This window comes from Balaenoptera physalus (genome assembly GCF_965194825.1).
Source record: "Balaenoptera physalus genome assembly, chromosome: 2".
In the NCBI taxonomy this organism is placed as follows: domain Eukaryota; kingdom Metazoa; phylum Chordata; class Mammalia; order Artiodactyla; family Balaenopteridae; genus Balaenoptera; species Balaenoptera physalus.
This window is the reverse complement of record NC_138883.1, coordinates 28,266,310-28,287,185: the sequence shown is the minus strand read 5'-3', so window position 1 is coordinate 28,287,185 and position 20,876 is coordinate 28,266,310. Positions and strand designations below refer to the sequence as shown.

The following is a 20,876-nucleotide window of genomic DNA, read 5'->3' as shown; positions in this document are numbered from 1 at the left end:
AACACAGCGTAGACCTTTGGAGCGCTCACCGCTCGGCCTGGATCCCGGCAGGCCTGCTAGGGGGCAGCAGTGGATCTCCCAGCTAGGCTCAGTCCTGTACCCTCAGTGAGCAGTGGGCCAGTCTGACTTTGCCACATGGAGCCAGCAGGGCCGTCCTGCTCCCTGGGCGTTGCCTCTGTGATTCCAAACCTACCCACACAGGCCATGTTGGCCATGTCCAGCTGGAAGCCCTCGAAGCAGTCACAGGTGTAGCCCTCCTGCACGCGCACGCAGCGGCCGTTCTCACAGCCGTTCAGGATGCCGCACTCCTCTGCCTGAAGCCCTTCAAAGCCGGCCTGGTGCTCTGGTAGGAGGGAGTCAGAGAGAGAAGGGGTCTAAGGCCTTGTACTCCACCCCGGGGCCCTCGCCCTCCGCTCAGAGGGTTTCCCCTAATGAACTCCTGGGGTCGGGGTGGGGAGGATCATAACACTCTCACAGAAAGATGCTGAGACAAAAAACAATACTCTTAAAAATAAGTACGTGTCCTTTTAGATGGGGAGACACGCTTACTTTGAATGAGGGCTCTGGGGAGGTTGGGACTCACTGCTTTCACAACGCCAGGGCTCCTGAGCGCTTGGGTGTCCCTGTACAGTTTTGATTTTGTTGTGGTTGGCGGCAGGGTATTTTGTTAAAATCTTTACATAGTTTTTTTGGGGCGGACACGATTGGTAGCAAAAGGGAATTACCCTCACTCACCACAAAGCAAAACTCCTCCAAGATCTGCCTAACCCTCTTCTTTCTCTAAGCAACCCTCCCTCCCCTGGAAAAGACCCTGTCCCTAATCTCAGTGCAGTTTTGATCAGTCTGATGCAGTGGCTGTCCCCGTGGCAGGTACCGTGTCCACTGCACAGATGCCAGGCCCGACTTCCTCGTTAGAATCCAAGTCCTGAGTGCTGGGGTCATTGCCACTTACAAACTGGGTCACCACAGTGGACCTTTAAAGTGATTAGAAATCCTTGATTCCAATTTCAGGTCACGAGTGTGAACCTGTAGAGCAGGGTATCCTGCGTACTGTAAGCGGCGTGGCGGGACGTGCTGCTGTCCCCCTCTTCAACTCCCACAGGCAGCTTTTGAGGTTAGGATGATGCCCTGTACCTCTGTGTGTCCCCTGTGCTAGTCCGTCAGAGGGAGGTGTTAGTGTGTGACCCGGGCGTTTGGAGTTTTCCCTTGAGTGACCCGTGAGGGGGCCTTGGTGGTCTTTTCCCTTCCCTGTCCTCACCCTGCTGACAGTGATGAGCACATGGAGGAGATGGAAGTGAAACAGCTTCAGAGCCCACCTCTTCCCCATTTTTGCAGCAACACAGACCTGGATGGCTGGCCACGTAGTGGGGCTGGAGTTCTGAGGGCTGCAGGGGAGGCTCAAGGACCGGTGTGCGGTCCCCTGGGCGGCTGGCTATGTTGGGGAAGAGCGGCTCGGGGATGGTGTCCTCGGGGCCCAGGTAGTTGTAGAAGGGGACCCCGTCTGGGCCATAGAGGCTGTAGTGCAGGTCCTCGGGCCCCGGGCCATACTCATAGCCGGGCCGGAAGTGGACCCCGGCCTCCCGCTCCGCTTCAATGCGGGCCACGTTGCACAGCTGAGCGTAGACCTCTGTCAGGGAGGAGGGAGAGAGGAAGCTGGGCCTGGCTCCTGGTAGCTGAAGCCTGGAGTGCTGTTTCCCCAGCTCACGCTCACCACCCCACGGAGAGAGGGAGCGTGCTGGGACTGCCGTCCTCTCCCCCGCCACTCCCTGCCCCGCTCTGTCCCCAAACAACAGGGACGGAAGACAGGGCCTTGACTTGCCCTACTCCGTTCTAAATCCACCCTTCCAAGGTGAGGACATCCCCTACCCTGGGGCCCAGCCCAGCTCTGCAGGTGTCCCCGCTTCCCTTCTTCAGGCACAGGCCGCCCTTCTCACCAGAGCTCCTGGGGGGGCACAGAGCACACTGCTGGCTCCAGGCCTCGCCGTCCTGGCAGCAGCACTCAGTGTAGGTGGTGTGGCGTCCGTGCAGGGGATGGCTGCACACGTAATTGGTGACTTTTTTCCAGCAGATGTCCGTGTGGATGTCATGGTCAGGCAGGTCCTCTGGTGGCACAGGGCACGGAGGCATGTGAGACCCCCCAGCCCAGGTCTGCTCCCCCTGCTGCCCCAGCGTCCCATGGCCCCCCCCACTGACCCGCACCGCTGGTGCTGTTCACGCAACGCTGCTGGCTGAGGTCCAGGATGAGGGGCGGGCTGCAGAAGCAGTGGAAAGAGCCTTCCGTGTTCATACACCCGCCATTCTCACAGGCCATGTCCTGGCACTCGTCGTGATCTGGGAGGCAGGGAGATGGGAGGAAGGTCGGGGGCAGTGCCAACGTGGCCTGCCCACAGGCCACCTTCAGGGAAGGGGGTTTTCTTGTAACTGCGTCCCCTCCTCACCCCCTTCCCAGGGATGCCTTTCCAGTAGGTTCCCTCACCTCAGACCTGCCCGCTGTGGCGGGTGTCTTCCCCGGGAAGTGGAACTCCCAGCAAGAGTTGGGCTGGCTGGCAGGGGTGGGTGAGCGTTCAGCTCTGGGCCCCGGGGGGGAGGGGTGGCAGGTGTCTCACCCTCACACTTCCTGCGGGCAGCATCGTAGTGGTAGCCAGGATCGCACAGGCAGATGTAGCCAGGCACCGTGTTGAGGCACCGGCCGTTCTGGCAGAGACCGGGCCCAAACATCACACACTCGTCGGCATCTGTGGGAGGGCAGAGCTGAGGCGAGGGGAAGGTGAGAAGCAGGATGGGGCAGTTCTTAGGACTAGGGGTTCCAAAGCCGGACTGGCTGGGGTCGAATCCCGGCCTTGCCACTTGCCAGGTGGGTGACTTCGGGCAAATTGCTTAAGTTCTCCTTGCCTCAGTTTCCTACCTAGAAAATATGGATACCACTACTTAAACTCTTAGAGTTATTATGAGGATTAAAAGGTTAATACACGTAAGGTGCTTAAAACGGTGCTTGGCACGTAGCAAGCATTCAAGGGGAACTACTTCCGTTTCTGTTATTTCCTTTTGCAGTTTCAGGTGTGAGCCCACACCTGAACCACCCTTTCTGAGTGTGAGTTCCCCAAAGTTTCGGGCTTCGTAAGTGGCGCCAGGGAGACCAGCAGCTGCCTCCGGCCTGTGTCCCTGTGCCCTGTGACTGGGTTAGTCAAGGCATCATAGTTTGTTCCTTGGAGGGTTCAGCCTCGAGTGAGCAGAGAAACCGAAGTGGGGTTGTATAGACACTCCAGGAGGAGCTCAGGTCAGAACTTCCAGCTAAAAATCTGCAGCCCTGGGACAGGAATGTTGGAAGCACCCTGAGAGGCAGGGACTGCATGCTGAGCTTCCCTGGGGGCCTCCTAGAGGACCAGGCCGGGCCTAGTCAGGTGAGTGGCGTTTGGGAAGGAGGGTCTGTAGGGAGGTTACCTGTGTATGTGGTCTGTCCAAACATCCAGGCTCCTTCCACAGGGATGTAGCCTTTCCCACTAGGGCAGATCTCGCTGAATTCAACTGTGCAGGGAGGCATCCAAGCTCAGAGAGAGAAGGGTTCTGCCACCCCCGCTTCCTCTCCCCCCTTCTTTCAGTGTCACCCTGCAGAGCTGCCCCTGAGAGGATTTGGGACCCTTGGGGGCCTTACCTGAGTCCTCGGCTGGGCACAGCTCACAGGCGTCTCCCCAGCCGGTGCCCTGGGTGCAGCAGCACTCGGCCTGCGTGGTGTTCCGGCCCAGAAGGCTGGAGCAGGGCGGCTGGCCCTTTTGCCCAGAGTAGCATCCCATGCGGATGGGGCCTGGGGGCTGTTCCCCTGGCGGGGCCTCAGGGATCCTCTGGCCTATTCGCGATAGAAGCCCCTTATTATTGTCTGTTCATGGCCCCCTGGGGCACCCTAGCCTTTGAATTTATTTTAAAAGCTAACCATTTATATAGCGCTTTACAGCGTGCGAAATGCTTCCCTCGTCTCGCCTGATGCTCTTCACACCCTTCGGAGAGCTTACCCTCAGCCCTCTGTCGTAGAAGAGGCAGCCGAGGCTTCGAGAAGCTAGGTGACTTGCCACAGCCGCCTAGTGGCTTAGCAGAGGGTTGACCCCCGTTCCTCTGGTGCCAAACCCCCGCTCCTTCCAGCGTACCATCCTGCCTCCCTCCGCTGCAGTGGGGCACCCCCAGTCCCTGGCATACCGTATGGGCAGCCCTCTCTGCCCATTCCTCTGCTTCACACTGTACCCCTGCCCCTCCCACCCTTCCTTGTCCTGAGTCCTGCTTGCTTTTCCCAAGTCAGAGAAGTCCAGCTGAGCCCTAGTCCAGCCGGGGCTGAGAGGCTGAACCCAGCAGCAGCTCTCGGTGGAGTGGGACGGGAAGAGTCGAGCTTAGCTCAGCTTCAGAGTCTCCCTTGGCCAAGAGATCCTTGGGGTTGGATTGAGGGTCCCTCCAAGGCTCAATCTGAGATCCCTGGGGCCCCCCTAAGTTGGCATTATAGCTTCTTGAGCCTCCTGTAGGGTCATCAAAACCCTGCAGCCTCCTGGAAGTTCCCTGGCCTGGAGCAGACTCGGCACCCCACTCTCAGACTCCCCACCCCTCGGCGCTCCATCCCTGCGCTGCAGCCCGGCCCGGCCCAGGTCCCTCTCAAGAGCTGGAGCAGTGGAAGCGCTCTGTGAGCCATGGAGTGGTGGTGCGCAGCGACGGGGTGGGGTCCGGGGCTCACCTCCAGCCACCCGCAGTCGGCAGCGCCCCTCCTGAGCGTCGTACTCCTCCAGGTCGCTGGCGCAGAGGCACAGGAAGGAGCCCTCCACGTTCTCGCAGAGTGCCGCCCCGCACACCGCCAGCATGAGCTCGCACTCATTCACGTCTGCCAGGCAGGAGGACGGGCTCGTGGGCAGAGGAGAGGCAGCCCAGGCCCCTGCCCCGGCCTCAGGCCCAGCGGGCAGATCCTTGTCTCATCCCCCCCAAAGAAACAGGCTAGGCCTTGGGGCAAGAGTGGAAGTGGGTATGAGTTAGCAGGAAGGAGGAACAGATGAGCAGAGGGCATGGGAAGGAAGAGAAAGAAGGAGAAGGGTGGCAGAAAAGAGTCCGTAAATGGACAAAGAAGAAGGGTTCCTCCTTCTGCACGGTCCCCAAATGTGCCTCTTGAGACCTTAGGGTCTCTGCAGAAGGGTGGTGACTTCACTAGTGTGCTTGCTTCCCCTGCTGGTTGAAGGTGGCCTCGCTTCCTTGACCAACCTGGCCAAGGTGCCCCTATAGCGTGGAGCTGAAATCTCCCTCCCTTGCCACTCTATGAGGACCCCTTATGGAGCCGTGTTAGACCCTGAGCATTTCAGGAGGAGGGCCGTAGGGCCCCTTTATGCAGGGCAGCCAAGATCTGTGGAGATGGGATCAAGGGCCCAAGGGCCTTCCCCTCCCTGGCTCAGAGCTGGCTAGCCCACAGGCTTCTCACCAACGCAGTCCCAGCCGGAGGGCGAGGTCTCGAAGCCCTGGTCACAGAGGCAGCGGAAGGAGCCGTCGGTGTTGTCGCAGAAGCCGTGGCTCCCACACATGGTGTCGTTGGCACACTCGTCTATGTCTGTGGGACAGTGGAGGCTACAGTGTAGGGTGTGCTCTCTATTCGCTGGGAATTTTTATTTATTTGGTCTATTAACACCAAGATTTCTGAAAGCTAACTTCTGAATACAGGAAAGGAAAATTCTAACACTGATATTCCTCTTCAATTTTTGTGTAAGCACTGCTGTATGGAAAATACACAAACTTCAAACAGCTGCAAAAAATAGTTTCTAGCTGGATACATGAAAAATAGGTGTCCTCAGGCTTCTCACCCTGGACACCCCCTCCCGACTCACCAGCGCAGTCTCCAGTCGGGGCCACGTGGTAGCCGGGCTGGCAGCCCGGGACACAGCGGTAGGAGCCGGGGCTGTTCTCACACCTCCAGGCCCCACACGCCGAGTCTCCGAAGTCCTCACACTCATCAGTGTCTGTCCCCAGAGTCATGAGAGGGGACAGAAGTGGCCGGGTCACTACTCTGGCTCTACCTCTCTGGCATTAAAAGGTCATGCACCACAACCTTTGGGGTCCTTGATCTGTTTCAAACTACTGTGCTCATGTCAACCCCCAAACATCAAGTTCAGGATCATTTCCCCTGACCCGCAGGGCGGAGCGTCTAGGAGGTGAGCGCTCTGCTATCTAGGAGAGCACTGAGCTCTCAGCCTCTGTGACACTCCTGTCCCCCACACCTTGCTCTCTACAGCAGATCACTTTCTACTTCTCTTTATAGAAAAGCTTCCCCAAAGTGTATTATGGAGAGTCGTCTTCATATCTGCCTCCCTTGGTCAATTTCAAGATTGTCCATAACTGTCTATTTGTTCCAGCAGAAGACACTGAACCCAGGTGGTGTTTAATAAATATCTATTGTATCAGTTTGGCTTTAAAAACTAGATTGTGTGCTCTGCTAGCACAAGGACATCCTGAGACAGTCCCTGAGTCAGCAGAGGCTCAATAAATGCATTGGATGATTAATCTGTGGAAAGTTCTCTGCTTCCCGGAAGCTGGGGTTCCAGGTCCCAGGGAGCTGAGGAGCAGGCAGAGTGGAGGGGACAGACGTGGGGAAGAGCCCCGTTTGCTCCCCCCAGAGACCTTACCCACACACTCCCCGCTCTCTGGGGAGGGCTGGAAGCCAGTCTTGCACAGACAGTTGAAGGAGCCCTCAGTGTTGACACATTGCCCCCCGAGACACCGGTCAGTGACTGCACACTCGTCCACATCTAGAATAGAGACATCCGTCAGCAGGACCAGCCATGGGTCCCCAGGGCCCTGTGCAGCTTCCTCTGGGCCCTGAGGAGCCCATAGGAGAGCCAGGGAGTGGCTCGAAGTAGGAAAGTGCCGGAAGGTCTGAGGGAGAGTCCAGAGCTGGAAGCCAGAAGCCCGACTGGGGGGGCAGAGCCCTGGAACTGGGGCTGTGTCAAGGGGAGAGAGGGTGAGGGCCCCTGCCATAACCACCATGGAGAGGCCCTGGAGGAAGACTGAGTCCCTCCTGACACCTGGCTCCCATCTCATCACTCAGCCTCCTATCTTCCCATCCTGGGTGGGACCGTGAGCATTTTATTTCAGTACTCTAGATAGCCTCTAGCGCCCCCTGCTGCTGGCTCCTCACCCTGGCAGCTGGCGCCCCCCTCTGTGCTGGCAAAGCCGGGGGCGCAGAGACAGAAAAAGGACCCGTGGCTGTTGAGACACTCGCCGCGCGGTGCGCAGTACTCCTCTCCCACGCACTCGTCCACGTCTGCAGGGAGAAGATGGGCTGTGCTGTCTCCTGGGGATGCTCCCGCCTCCCCGCGCACTCTGCCCCCGTCCCCGTCCCCGGTGGGGAGACCGGAGCCACTCACCCTCACACGCGGTGCCATTGGCCAGCTGGAAGCCCGGGGGGCAGAGGCACTGGTAGGAGCCAGCCGTGTTCTTGCACTCGCCTCCCAGGCAGCTGCTCTGGGGGTCTTCACACTCATCCACATCTGCAGGGCCACACAGGGAGGGGGGCAGCCGATGGCAGCACCTCCCAAGGGCAGGAGCCAATGGGCAGGTCTCCAGAGGACCTGGCACCTGCCTGAGGAGACTGGACCCATAGGGGCATCGTTCCCTTGTAAAGCAGCACAGCTGGGAGAAGCTGGCAAGGGAGCCTTTGAGGAGCAGGACGACTGCAGCTCCCTCCTTCTGTCCCAGCTCCCGCTGCCTCTGGCCGCTCACACAGTGCCCACCCTGGGGACACTTGGCCTCTCCCAGCAACCCTGGCCTAGGGTGGCCGAACCCCACTGCCCTCATCATGGCTGAGATTTCACTGAGAAACAGTGGGAAGGCAAATGAGAAATAAGCCAAGGAAGCAGATACAGAGAACCTGAGAAGGTAACAGAAACTAGATTATTTAAATTGGCCTACAGATTGCCTGGTACAGGCCAAGGTTTTTCAGAATATGGTCCCAGCACCCACCCTTACAAGGAACCCTTGAGGACCTTGTTAGATGACAGATCCCAAGGGCCCCCAACAGAGGTGGATTTAGTAGGTCTGGGGCAAGGCCCCGGGAAGCTGCCTGTTGAACAAACTCCCCCAGCGATTCTGACATGCGCTGAAGCTTGTGATCCAGTGGCTCAGTGGTCCCCTAGACCCAGATCTGCAGTCGCCTTTCCGACTACTGTTGGGCGAGGGGCAAGAACAGGTGTCCCCAGCTGGCCCGCCATCTGAGGTGAGCGCCCTTCTCTAAGGGTGATGGGTTAGTCTCCCGCTCCCCGTCTGCGCTCTTCTCCCCCACGGGGGGGGCCTCTCACTTCACAGGTGCGGCCCAGGGCGCCCCGCTCGCAGCCCCTGCAGGAGAAGGAGCCGGCAGTGTTGGTGCAGACTCCCGAGGGGCAGACTCCCAGAAGGGCACACTCGTCTAGGTCTGGGGCAGACAGCCAGCCTGTCACCCGGGGACCTAGGAGGCCTCCCTCCACCTGGTGAGGCAGGAACCACCCCACGCCTCTGGTTCCCTCTCTGAGCTTGTAGGACTTTCTGGGGGTCCCTGGGGAAGGGGAGGCCCTGGCTGTGGGCCTTCTGTAGGGCAACCCCAGTACCCTCTCCCCAGGACGCTCCCGGGGCAGCTCTGCCGTCAGCTTCCCTCTTGCCTCCGTGACTCTCTTTTCCTCCTGTCCTCATGGAGGAGGAAATAGAAGCTGTCCCCGGGGCCAAGTCCATTCACAGGGTCCTCTAGCCTAGCCTGGAGACCCTCAGCATCAGCCCCAAGCTGGGGGACAAATGGAGTGTTCTTTGAGAGGTAAGAGGGCCTGTGTTCTTGGTCCCTCTCTGCCAACCCCCCTCCCCCGGGTTACCTTCGCAGGCGGTGCCGTCCTCGTTCACCCAGTACCCACTCTCGCAGGCCGAGCAGGTGAAGGAGCCCTCTGTGTTGAGGCAGAGGCCCGCGGGGCACGAGGCCCGGCTGGCACACTCGTCAACATCTGAAACAGGCCATTGAGCTCTGTGTGGGGCTCTGCAGGACAGACACGCCAGGCTAGCCAGAGACCAGTGGGGCAGGAGTGGGGCAGGGTGGGGGAAAGGACGGGTCTCGCAGCCACATGTTGGGTCAGCGTGCTCAGGGATGCGGGACCAGAGGGAAGCAGCTGCAGTCTGACTTGCTGTGGACAAAGCATGCTTCAGATCTTCTTTGTACCTTGGCAGCCCTTCTCGTCTGAGGTGACCTCGTAGCCCGGCTCACAAGAGCATCTAAAGGAGCCCTCCAGGTTGATGCACGTTCCATGGGTGCAGACCCCAGGGGTCAGACACTCATTCACATCTGCGGGAGAGAAGTCCAGGATGGCGGGCTGGCCTCATCTCCCTCACGCAGCCTCCATCATCAGGCTGACAGCATCTCAATTACGAGGCCAGGGAATCAGCATTCAGAGGGGCCATAGGCACCCTGGGAAGGACACGAGGTCCTTCCTGCTCCTGGGCCCACCTACTTAGACAGGGTACCCTTCTCCCCTGAGCTCACTGCCACCCTGAGCTCACTTCAGCTCTATCTAGTGACACAGAACATCCTGCAAATTGCTAGAAAAGGGGGCCAGGTCCCCCAGCCCTGGGACTGGTTTGGCCCATCTGAGGACACCTGGAGTCAAGTGTCTAAGACCCCTGACTCACCTTATAGTGAGTCTGAACCTCTCTGGTCTCCTACCCGCCAGCCAGACTGGCATTATCTCATGTTCCCAGCCCACCCACCAGGTTCAATAGGTGAGTGGGCAACGCAGAGAGAGGGCAAGTTATGCCTGGGTGGCTGGGTGGCTGAGTGGCAGTCTCAAGGGGCTGGGAAATGTCTGCCCTCTCCAGAGCCTCAAAGCGTCTATTCACAACTCAGTCCCTCCTGGCATGCTGAACCCTGGGTCCTTCTTCCTGTGGGGGCTGAGGGGAAAGAGCATTCCTCCTACAGATGACATGTAGCACCCCTCCCCCCGGAGGGAGAAGGGCACCCGCTGCTCAGGTAGGCATTGCTGTTAGACACTGAGACATTGAGATGCAGAAGAGCAGAAGACCACCACTCCCTGGGAAACACACCACCGGTGTCAGCCTCTTCCAAAGACGCTTGGTACCTCACTCTACCTAGCAGGATCCAGCCACAGAAGCTGCTGGGACCTTGGGCTGTAGCTCCTGGACGGATATGGCCAAGGAGCTGACGGCACCCCACCCCCCGCCCCGGCTGATTCAGAGGGCAGACCACCAGTAAGTGAAGCACACCCATCTCATCCCCAGCGTCATCTGGGAACCCAGCCAGGTCGTGGAGGACAATAGCCTCCAAGCCACTTCCCTCTGCCCACCCCTTCCCCTTCCTGTTGTGGGCTCATCCAGGGGTCCCAAGGCCAAACAGCCCCCTCAGTGCCTTGGCAAGCAGCCCTCACCTACACAGCTCCCACTCTGGCCCCTGTAGCCCTCCTCGCAGGGCAGGCAAGTGTAGGAGCCGGGGGAGTTGACGCATCTCCCGTCAGGGCAGGTGCCAGGGTGATGGCATTCGTTGATATCTGCAAAATAACAGCCCCCCCCCACCTTGGTCATCTCTGCAAACCACAGCACATGAGTGGGCTGTGAAGAAGCAAATCCTTGACCCTGCCCTTGGCTGGGGAGAAGGAGGGATGTCAGTTTCCGTACTGATGGAAACTAGGAAAAAGTGAGTGCTGTCCTGTGTTCCCAACCCCACCTCCCATCCACTGTCCTGGACAAAAGAGAGATGCAAGACCTTTAGGAAGGGAGACTCCCTGGTGAAGGACGCTGCCCTTCCACTAGCTAGGGGAGGGTGAGAGAGCTTGACTTCATGAGCTGGACTCTTGGGAAGGGCCCTCCTATCTCCCTTGCTCCTTTACAAGGGGTGACAATGACGTGTTTGGACGTGCTTGGCAGATCCCAGAGGCCCCAGAATAGATCCTAGCTGGGCAATGAAGGCCAAATGGGCTTCCCTGCACCAGGAAATGAGGACTGAGGATGACCCCACAATCTTAGATGTGGCCAAGACCAGCCCTGAGGCTGATGCAGAGTGAAGGGTGGAGGCTGGCAAGGCTTCTTGGCTGGAGAGGAGACTTTTCTTCTAGCTGAGAACCACATAGAGCTCCAGCACCCACTCTGGTGACATCCAGGAAAGTCAGCCAGAAAGGATGAGTCTGAGCACCAGCCGGACAAGTAGGGGAAGGGGTGATCCACGGAGAGAGAGAGCAGCCAGTCCTGGGACAGTGACAAGCAGCGGGCGGGTGAGCTTTCTCCCAGGAACTGCATGCAGGGCTCTTCCCAGTGGGAAGCTTGCATACTGGGGAGTCCACCATCCAAGGCACCCAGGCGACCTGGGCTGAGTTAGGGAGGTTGTAACACAGGGATTGAACTCGGGGTCAGGACTGCAGGAGGACATTCTGCTCCTCCGGCCCAGTGTCAAGGCTCTCAGTCACTCTTCATGACAGACAGATTGACCGAGCGCCAGATTTACCCTCCCTATGTGGATAATTGTCATTCTCCTGCAGGAAGGCCACCAGTTCATGTAGATTCAGAGGCCCTACTGCCCAGGCGGAAGACCTACTCAGCACCCATGGAGGAAAGAAAGGCAGGAGGTAGGGCCAAGGGTCAGAACACAGGCTTTCTGCAAAGGGACTCAAGCCAGCGGCTGTCATTATAGAACAGGACATGGGCCCGGAAGTGGAGGGTGAATATGAATCTCCTCTGAGGTTGTTTGGTCTACAGAAGACCGGGTACATCACAGCCCTCTGTCCCAGGGAACCAGGTACCTCTCAAGGTCAAAACTTCACCCTGAGAATATACATGAGGAAGACATACACAGGGCAGGTGGTTTTTCAGGTGGTGTGTGTAAGGAGATACCCAGAACTCCCGGGCAATCTTGGGGACACTGAGATAAGGCTCACCTCTGGAAAGAGGGCAGCCAAGAGCCCCTAGCTGGGCTGTGGTGACACCAGGCTAAACTATTCTAAGGGCTTCTGTAAAGACAGAGATGGAGAGAATGAGACAGAGGTGGAGGAAATGAAGGTCCTAGGGCCACCAAATTTGGCCAGCACCATGGCCCGCTGGCCTTGGCTGAGGTACCAAAGGAAAATGGGCAAAGCCATTGGGAATTATCCACAATTCCTGCTTCAGGGATGTGAGACTCCAGGATGAAGAGAAAGAGAATGAGGCAAGGATCCTCCTCTAAGACCACACTGAGGAAAAATGGAGTCTTTGGACCTCTCCTGCAGGGATCAGGCAGAATAGGAAGGAGATTAGATTTACCAGGAGCAAAGGGCCCTGAGGTCTGCCCTGCCCCAAATGTTCTGGGCACATCTGTGGAGGTGGTGCCCGAACTGTTTCACACTGGGCATGAGGAGACTTGCAGGACGAATGCTGTTCACTAAGAATTCCAGCTCTCCACTTCTGGGCCATGGTGGGCTTGTGCCTCCTGGTCCCTTGTGGTTGGATGGGGCCAGGGGACAAGTGCTGGCCAATAGCTATAACGTGTGTAATTTATGGGCCCAAACATTTATTTGTGTGCAACCCTGCAGAGTGCTCTTTCTTTCTTCCATGAACACTGGCCACATTCAAGATGCTGGCTATTCCTTAAGCCAGGTTCTAGGGTGAGGAAACGTGGGGCAGGATGTTTCCTCATGATGGACATGTGGCCTTGGTCAGATGTCAAGTTTGTGGTGTCCTAAATCACTAAGGTTGAGGTTGGTTGTTAATGTAGTATAACCTGGCCTATCCTGGCACACCACCACTGGCACACCTGGCATACCTTCCTCAGACCAGAGCCCCAGCCAGCGATGATCATGTGTGAGAGGTCTGTCAGCAGGTGAGAGAGGGAGGGCAGAGGGTCAAAGCAGCCCACAGTCTCCACCTGAGCCAGGGCAGGCCTCTTCTAAGTGGGGTTGGATATAACGGAGACACTAGCCTAGCCGATTAAAGGAGCCAGATAAAGATTCTGGATGAAGTGGGTTCCATGTTAAAGGCACAGGCTCTGATGTCACCAGATATCTTGAAGCTGTTCCACTAACCTCTTGGTGCCCGGAGCCAGATTTTTCTGCCTAGTCTAGGGTTTGAATTTTAATCTAAGCTTATGGTATGTTTTGGTAGCTTTTATCCTGGTCCTCGGGGGCAGGAGCTATCTGTCTTTTTATTGCTATATTCCTAGCCCATGGCTGGGACCCAGCTGGCACTTAACAAGTGTTTGCTGACCAAAGAATGAGACCATGTGACTAACTAAACCTTCACATCCTCTTGGTATGAGGCTGCTGAAGAGATCCCAGAAGACCCAAGGAGACAGTCACCCCAGGGACCAGCTTGCCAGCCTGCTGTCTGTGCACTGGGAGGATCCCGGAGCGTCTCTAAGCAGCGCTGCAGCCTCTGCGTGAGGAAACGTGAAGGTGCTGCCTCTGCTCCTGTGAGAGCACAGGGTGGGGAGGGTGCTCACTCAGGGGCCAGGCGCTCAGGTGACCTTGGACGTGGGTGGGGACAGCAGAGCCCTGGCAGTCTGCAGGGGAATCTAACCCCTTTCCATGGGAGCCCAGAGTCCTGGTACGATGGAAATGCCATCGAGGCTTTGGATGGGCTGCTGTCCAGACCACTCGGGCCTTTCACCAGAGGCTTTGAGTTTAAGTGGAGAGAGTGGTTTCTTAGTTGGAAGAAGAAGAAAGGAGGAGGGGAAATTCACTGGGCTCTCGGGGTGATGGGCCGGGTCTGTGGTTATGGGTGGAAACCTGGAGAAGTGTGCAGGCTACGTCCGTTTTTCTCTCAGCAGACTCAGAGTGTCTGCCCTGGGCCAGGAACTCAGCCTGACCTCCCAGCCGAGGTGTGTGTCTGGAACCTTTCCTCCGGAAGGGAAGGGGACAATCCAGGGGCACGGACTCGGGCGTTGTGGGGAGATTAGACGTGAGGGAGAACGGGGCCTCAGACAGTAGTGCCGCCCCCTACTCGCTGAGGGGCTGCATGTGCGCTTTGTATGTGGCAGGTTATTCAGTCCTGACAAGAGCCCCTAAGATGGGCGTTATGGTTTCCGGTTTCAGACATTGAGACAAGAGCTAAACCCAGGCCTGTCTCCGCCACAGCCTGTGCTCTTGAACGGACTGGTTAGTATAAATTTGATATTTTTAATGTCCTGGTATTTTCTTAGTTCATTTCCTTTAGTTTTGCTTTACTTTTTAACAAAGTCTAATGCCAAATTAATAATGTTCAATGCTGAAATGAGGCAGTCTATCAGATCCCTAGCACAGCACCTGGCACATAGCAGGCACACATCAAATGCTAACTCCCTTCACTCTCCCTTCTCCTGGAACATGCCAGGCTGTCTGTCCCCAGTAAGTTAGTGAGGATAAGGGAAGTGGGTTCAGGCTTTGATCATAAGTGGGCCTGAGTTTAAAGGGGGAGGCATTGAGAGGGGAAAGTAACACGCCAGGGATGCAGACAGAGCATTGTCTGTCCTACACCCCTAGTGACCTCTCCCCTTTGCCAAGACCTGCCAGGGCTCTGGATTCTGCTTCTGTGGTGGTGGCATTGGGAAGTGGGTGGGCTCCCTTCACCAGACAAACAAGCTCATCTCTCACCTCTAGGACCCTCTGAATCCTGGCCCGGGGAAACCTGGAGGCAGGGAGGAGTCTGGGCCTAACCTTGGATCCAAGGCAGGACTTCTTTCCAGAGAGAGCCTGGATTCCCCCTCACCCCTTCCTGTCTCAGCCAGTCTTGGGAGCACATGACCCAGGCCTCTTGCAAGCATCTGAGACCCCCAGCCTGTCAGGGGGGTGCAAGTGGCAGGGCTACCAGGAGCTGACATGATGGTGGCAGGTTCAAGCCAGTCTGTGAGGATATCAGTTGGCAATGACACAGCCAACTTATGGCAGGGCCTGGGAAAGGGGGCCAGGATGAGGGCTCATTTGTTCATTTATTCCACTAGCATTTGTTGGGGTGTCCAACACATGGACATTTGTCAGGTGTCCATGCATGGTCATCGAAGGATATGGTCCAGCTCTGAGGAGCTCACAGCCTTAAAGCTTTAGCAAGTAGGCCAAGCCCAAGGCCCCAGGCACCTCCCAGATAGAGCAACCTTCCCTCTGCCGCATGACTCAAGGTGAGGGGCAGAGGTACATGGAGGCGTGCTCCCGGGATCTCATGTACATAAAGTTACTGTGCTCCGTGCTGCCGGGACAGACAGGATGTCAAAATCCCACTGAGGGGACAGAAGGGCTCCAGAATCCACAGATAGGTCTCTCTGTGCACAGGAGGGGGCTAGGCATCAAGGGGCCCAGTCGGGGATAAGCTGGAAGGGGAGCTGGTGGTGGGCAGTGCACGGGGAGGGACCAGGAGAGGGTGGAGCGGCACTCCATTCCTTACCTTGGCAATGTCCCTTCCTGACCATCACGTAGCCCTGGTCACACTCGCAGTGGTAGGAACCCTCCGTGTTGGTGCACCGCCCCCCGCTGCACACCTCGGGCTGCTCACACTCGTCTATGTCTGTGAACACAAAGAAAAGTCCTGAGTTGGCGCCAGCCCTGCAGGGGGTCCTGGGACATCGGTTCAGAGGCCAAGGTCAAGGACACCCATGCTGAGGCCCAGGCAGGGAAGGCATCCTTGCTGCAGCCATGAAGGGCAGGGTCTGAGACTGACCTAGCTCAGGCCCCTGCAAACTCCTGAGTTCTTTTCTCCTGGAGGGGACGGCTACTTTGGGGGCCCACGGGGACTCTCACAGCTGTCTCCTTACCCCAGTGCAAGGGCTGGTCTTGAGGTCAGGTGGCTGTGCCTATGGCACTATCTGAGGAAGCCAACGAAGTCCCCCTCTTGACCCCAATAAATCCCCCAGAAGTCTGCTCCTAGAGTTCCTAGGGGCATTCCTAAAGGTTAGGGATTGGAAATCCCTGGTGGTCCAGTGGTTAGGACCAGGATGGCGCTTTCACGGCCAGGGGCCCTGGTTCGATCCCTGGTCAGGGGAGCTAAGATCCCACAAGCCACGTGGCATGCCCCCCCCAAAAAAAATAAGGTTAGGGATTAAGCAGCCAGTGAGAGACAGCATCTTAGGCAGCTGTGGATCTGTCCATTTGGTTTCTGCCATTGTCCCAAAGCATAATGGTGCCCTGTGATGGCTTGAAAGCCCAAGCCTGGTCATGCCCCTCCCCTGCTGGGTTCCCTGCTGCTCAGCCTGCCTCACAAGGCCTCACCCCAGCCTTGCTGTGTATGCTGATCCCCACTGGTCCAGCCTCCAAGCCTTTGTTCACACAAATGCCTCTGCTTGGTTTGATGGCCAGCAGAGCCCTACTCCCATTCCAAGGATGGGTTCAGGGCTTCCCTGGTGGTGCAGTGGTTAAGAATCCGCCTGCCAATGCAGTGAACACGGGTTCAATCCCTGTTCCGGGAAGATCCCACATGCCGCGGAGCAACTAAGCCCGTGCGTCACAACTACTGAGCCTGCGCTCTAGAGCCCGCGAGCCACAACTGCTGAGCCTGCGTGCCACAACTACTGAAGCCCGCGTGCCTAGAGCCCATGCTCCGCAACAAGAGAAGCCACTGCAATGAGAAGCCCGTGCACCACAACAAAAAGTAGCCCCCCCGCTCGCTGCAACTAGAGAAAGCCTGCGCACAGCAACGAGGACCCAATGCAGCCAAAAATAAAGTAAATAGAATAAAGATAAATTAAAAAAAAAAAAAGGGTGGGTTCAATTTATCAGCTCTAGGTCACTCTGGCCACTCCCCATTCCCTGCCCCCCACAGTCAAATTAATGGAGGACTCACCCTTGCCCCAACCCGTAGCAATGGTTCAGACACTTCACAGGGGCTTTGTGCAGATGAAATGAGATAATCCAGGTAAAGGGTTTAGCACAGTGTCTGCCTGACACAAGGTGAGCACTGAAGAAATGTTAGCTATTATTATTTTTATTCTAGCATTAATCCTGCTCTATAAAATCCAAGCTCCTCAGCCTGGCATGTGAGACCTTTTGTGACCTAGCCCCCGCCTGGTTCTCTCACCTTGGTTGCTGCTTCCCACATGCCTCCTTCTTTTTCTTTTATGGTCAAAATTTTAATATCAAAAACTTATAAATGTTTGGTATTAGTCCACATACAATTCAGTTTTTGGTGTAAAGTTCTTTGGCCGCAAGAAAAAACACTTGGTTTACTTCACTAATAGGAATATCTCTTAATGCTGAGATAGCCTCTTCTTGGTATTTCTTCTGGTGTTGATTTCTGGCATAGTTATCTGTGATTGCATGAATGGAGTTGAGTGGAGAGGTTCTCATCATGTTTATCCCAAATAAGAGCACATATAGTAATCACATGATTACTATAGTAATGAGGAGGTACACAGGCAATACAGCTGCTCGATATTTTTGAGGCCAATAGGATAAGCCTAAGGAGTTTAGCCTAAGGAGCTTCTGCACGTGCTGTTCCCTTGCCTGGAGTGGCTTCCCACCCACCAGCTTGGCTGTTTCCTTCTCATCTCCCAGTGAGGCTGCTCTTGCCCCTCCAACCCATATGGCCCTTCCCAGGGTTCCCTTAGGAATCAGCCCTTATATTGAATAGTAACTGCTTTTTTTTCTCCCTGACTGCTGAGAATGTGCCTTATTATCCTAGTGTCCTTAGTACCTAGCCCAGACCCCCCAAAAGTACTTACTACATGAATGGAATAATAAGCATTTGTTTATAGACATGAGCAATACTTCATGACACTTTAGTGCACAGTGGAGTCACTGACAGATGGTATAAAATGTACACTCCCAGGCCCGCGTCCAGAGATTCTGATGCAGCAGTACTGGGCGGGTCCAGGAACCTGCAGTTTAATAACTCTCCAGGCAATTCTGAAATAACTGGTCCTCCCTTTGGGAAGCTAAAGAGAACCTGATAAAGGACCCACAAACTGGTAGGGCCAGGATGACTGCCTGATAAATAAGCCTGGGAAAACTGACTTGTTCTATGGAGAAAAATGGAAATGGAAAAGACCCAATCTTAACACCCATGCAAGGATGGACTCCAGATGGATTAAAACATGTCGTGAAAGGCAAAACTGTAACTTGAATGAAAGAAGGTGTAGGAGAATATCTTTGTGAATTAAGAGTGGGGAAGGACTTGTTAAATAAAGATCCCAAAGCATAAAAAATACGGCAAAAAGGTGAATTTCAATACATCAGAATTAATGATTTCTGTTAAAAAGAGGACATGTGAATAAGGTCAATGGACAGAGGACCAGGTGGAAGAGTTGTCATATCTAAACCCAGGCAAGTATCTGGAATCTATAAGGAACTCGTAAAGAGCCACAAGAAAAAGTAGCAAAGACCACTGGAAAAGAGAGCAAACAATAAGAACAAGCTATTTCTAGATAAGGAAACCCAAAGGCTCATAGGTACTAATGAAGTATATTAATTTCAATTCTAGAAATTGTAATGCCTTCTATTAATTAATTATATAAATTAATGAAATAATTTATAAATAAGAATAAAGTAAATATTTAAAATAAGGAGATATTGTTTTACCAGAGCAGCAAAATTTAGAAAGTGGATGTTATCCTGGATGAGGCCTCATCACACCGCAGCCAGACCCCACTGGGAGAAGCTCTGACAGCTGACCTTGACCTTCCTGCCTCCTCCCCCAGCTGTCGGGTTGGCAGAGACATCCGGACACCCAGGCTGGCACGAGGCAGGACCCTTTGTCTGGGCCAGACACCCTTCCCTGCAGCAGCCACTGCTTGTCTCAGGCCAGCATCGCGGGCTGGGCCTGCAGGGACCAGTGCCTCTGGCCCACAACACTTGCCAAGGCTGTGAAGCCCAGAGAAGCCCCTTGCTCCCGGCCTCTGCCGTTGATAACTCCAGACTGTTCTGAGCACTGCTGCCTGAGTCATCTCCCTGAAAGCTGGCTGACCGCATCACCACCTCTTCTTACAAACCTCTGTTGGCTGCCACTGTCTGCGGGACAGCGACCAAACACTTCAGCCTGGCACTCAAGACACTTCGCAAACTGGCGTCGGCTCCTGACACTTCCTCTGCATACCCCGCGCTCCCATCACACTGGATTTATCATTATTCCCAGAGCACTCCAGGCTTGTTCATTGCTCTGCCCTCTGCAGAAATGGTTCCCTTTCCCTGAAGTACCCTCTGCTCCCTCCTTTCCTTCACCGTGTGTGTAAGGGAAGGTGTTGGAAGCAAACCATGTTTTGGGGCCAGGGTGACTTTGATTCTGTTTCCAGCTCTGCCACGGCTCTAGGTGTGAGGTCTCTGGGTGGTTCAATTCACCTCTCTGAGCCTCAGTTTGCTAAACTGTGAAATGGGGATAGGGATTTGTGTTGCATGGGGTTGGGATGATGAGCTTCATAAATAAAGGGCTTAGGACGGTGCTGCCGTATGAGAAGTGCTCATTAAATGGTAGCTGTTATTATTCTGTCCCCGCTCAAACACCCCTTTGGGAAACCTTCCCACATTCCTCCATACAGAACCAGTGCTTCCTCATCCCACAGTGCCACCATTCACACCTTACTCATTGCAGTAACCCTAGAGCTCACACAGCACCCAGGCCAGAACCAGCAATGTGAGCCCCAAGAACAGCAGTGTCATTCTCTAAGTGAAGGATTCCAACTGGGTTATGAATCTTACGGCACTGCTCGGAAAGCGCTGCACCCTATTCTCTGTAGTTCATAAAAAAGTATGTGGAGTGTTTCGTATGCGGTATAAATGCCGCATATTAAAGGGCCTTTGTTGGAAGCATCTTTGTCCAGCAGCTCCATGCAGAGCTTCCCAGGGAAGCTTAAAGCCTTGCAGGCATTTCCCAGCAAAGGCAAGCCTGCTCCCAAGGCTTCCCGGAGTCCCAGTTGGTGTCCTCACGGGTCACCCTCTTTATCCGATAGGAAAGAAGCCCCTTGTCACCCAAGGTTTGGGGACCTGGTTTTTCGTCTTCATCTCCAGCCATGTCCCCAGACCCCTCACACTCTTGGCTCCCGTCACAGTTCCTTGGAGCGTTGGTGAATGTTTCTGCCTTTCAGATTCTTACCCCTCCATCTGGTCTCAGCGACCTCAGCCTCAGCGCAGGGTCTGCTTCCTCCCAGGTCCAGGTTAGAGCCCTGGTCTTGGTTCCTGCGGCCCCCGTACTCCCCACACTCTGCAGCTCTGTCATTGGGTGCTGTGAATGCCTGGATCCTCTTCTACCCCAACACTACCTGTGGGGTCCTGTGCCCCTCCCAGGGGCAAAGGTGGCTCACCTTACCTTGGCATTCCTGTGTGGCCCCCGAGGTGGCCAGCGTGTAGCCAGGGTAGCAGAAGCAGGAGTAGGAGCCCACGCGGTTGACACAGCGCCCCCTTCCCTTGCAGGGGTCCCTCAGACACTCATCGTCATCTGAGCGGAGGGAGGTGAGAAGGGCAGTCAGGGAGGCCTTCCTTCGGGCACCTGCCAGCAACCTGCCATGCTAAGGACTGGACAGGGAATGGTGCTGTGGGGCAAGGAGGGGATGAGGGAGCAGAGGAGGCTGGGGAGTTGAAAAATCTCTAAGGCTGAGGGCCATGAAGTCGGTTCATTGGGCCCATTCAAGAACCAAGGGCCTGGGGCAGTGGCCCCGCACCTCCTCCCTGCCCCGTGTCCCCCTCCCCCAGTGGCCCGGTGATAACTTCCGTTCTCCTTAAAGGCACAGTGGATGTGTCTCCCTCGTATAAAAATATTGGGGGAGTGGATTAGGCCCACACTGGATGATTTATGTGTTGTGCCTCCGAACCTCTCCCCCAGGGATGGCCGTGGCTTCAGTCTGCTATGCAGACAGCAAGATGGCCAGTTTGAGGGGTGGGCTGATCTCAGAGCTGAAGGCTCCAAGTACCAGTCAGGGGACCCTGGGGTGGCTTCCCATTCTCCTGAAGTCCTAGGGACTCATCAGATGGTGCTCCCAGAGACCGACC

At 55.8% G+C, this 20,876-nt stretch overlaps 1 protein-coding gene across 11 annotated transcripts in view; it reads right to left on the bottom strand.

Moving 5' to 3' along the window:
• Positions 1–20,876, bottom strand: part of LTBP2 (latent transforming growth factor beta binding protein 2) — a 100,705-nt gene that overhangs the window by 3,219 nt on the left and 76,610 nt on the right. The window contains exons 16-34 of one of the 11 annotated variants that reach the window (XM_082451513.1): positions 20,197–20,325; positions 15,352–15,471; positions 10,404–10,523; positions 9,185–9,307; positions 8,847–8,972; positions 8,291–8,419; positions 7,377–7,499; positions 7,148–7,273; positions 6,636–6,758; positions 5,841–5,972; positions 5,441–5,566; positions 4,712–4,855; positions 3,653–3,844; positions 3,442–3,525; positions 2,607–2,735; positions 2,194–2,331; positions 1,935–2,102; positions 1,346–1,627; positions 194–343 (exon numbers count right to left, since the gene is read on the bottom strand). In XM_082451513.1, coding sequence (XP_082307639.1) covers positions 194–343; positions 1,346–1,627; positions 1,935–2,102; positions 2,194–2,331; positions 2,607–2,735; positions 3,442–3,525; positions 3,653–3,844; positions 4,712–4,855; positions 5,441–5,566; positions 5,841–5,972; positions 6,636–6,758; positions 7,148–7,273; positions 7,377–7,499; positions 8,291–8,419; positions 8,847–8,972; positions 9,185–9,307; positions 10,404–10,523; positions 15,352–15,471; positions 20,197–20,325 — 2,664 coding nt within the window. Of the gene's footprint in view, positions 1–193; positions 344–1,258; positions 1,628–1,934; positions 2,103–2,193; positions 2,332–2,606; positions 2,736–3,441; positions 3,526–3,652; positions 3,845–4,711; positions 4,856–5,440; positions 5,567–5,840; positions 5,973–6,635; positions 6,759–7,147; positions 7,274–7,376; positions 7,500–8,290; positions 8,420–8,846; positions 8,973–9,184; positions 9,308–10,403; positions 10,524–15,351; positions 15,472–20,196; positions 20,326–20,876 lie in introns of all 11 variants that reach the window. The other 10 variants (XM_082451511.1, XM_082451514.1, XM_082451517.1 and 7 more) reach the window with 10 other exon arrangements.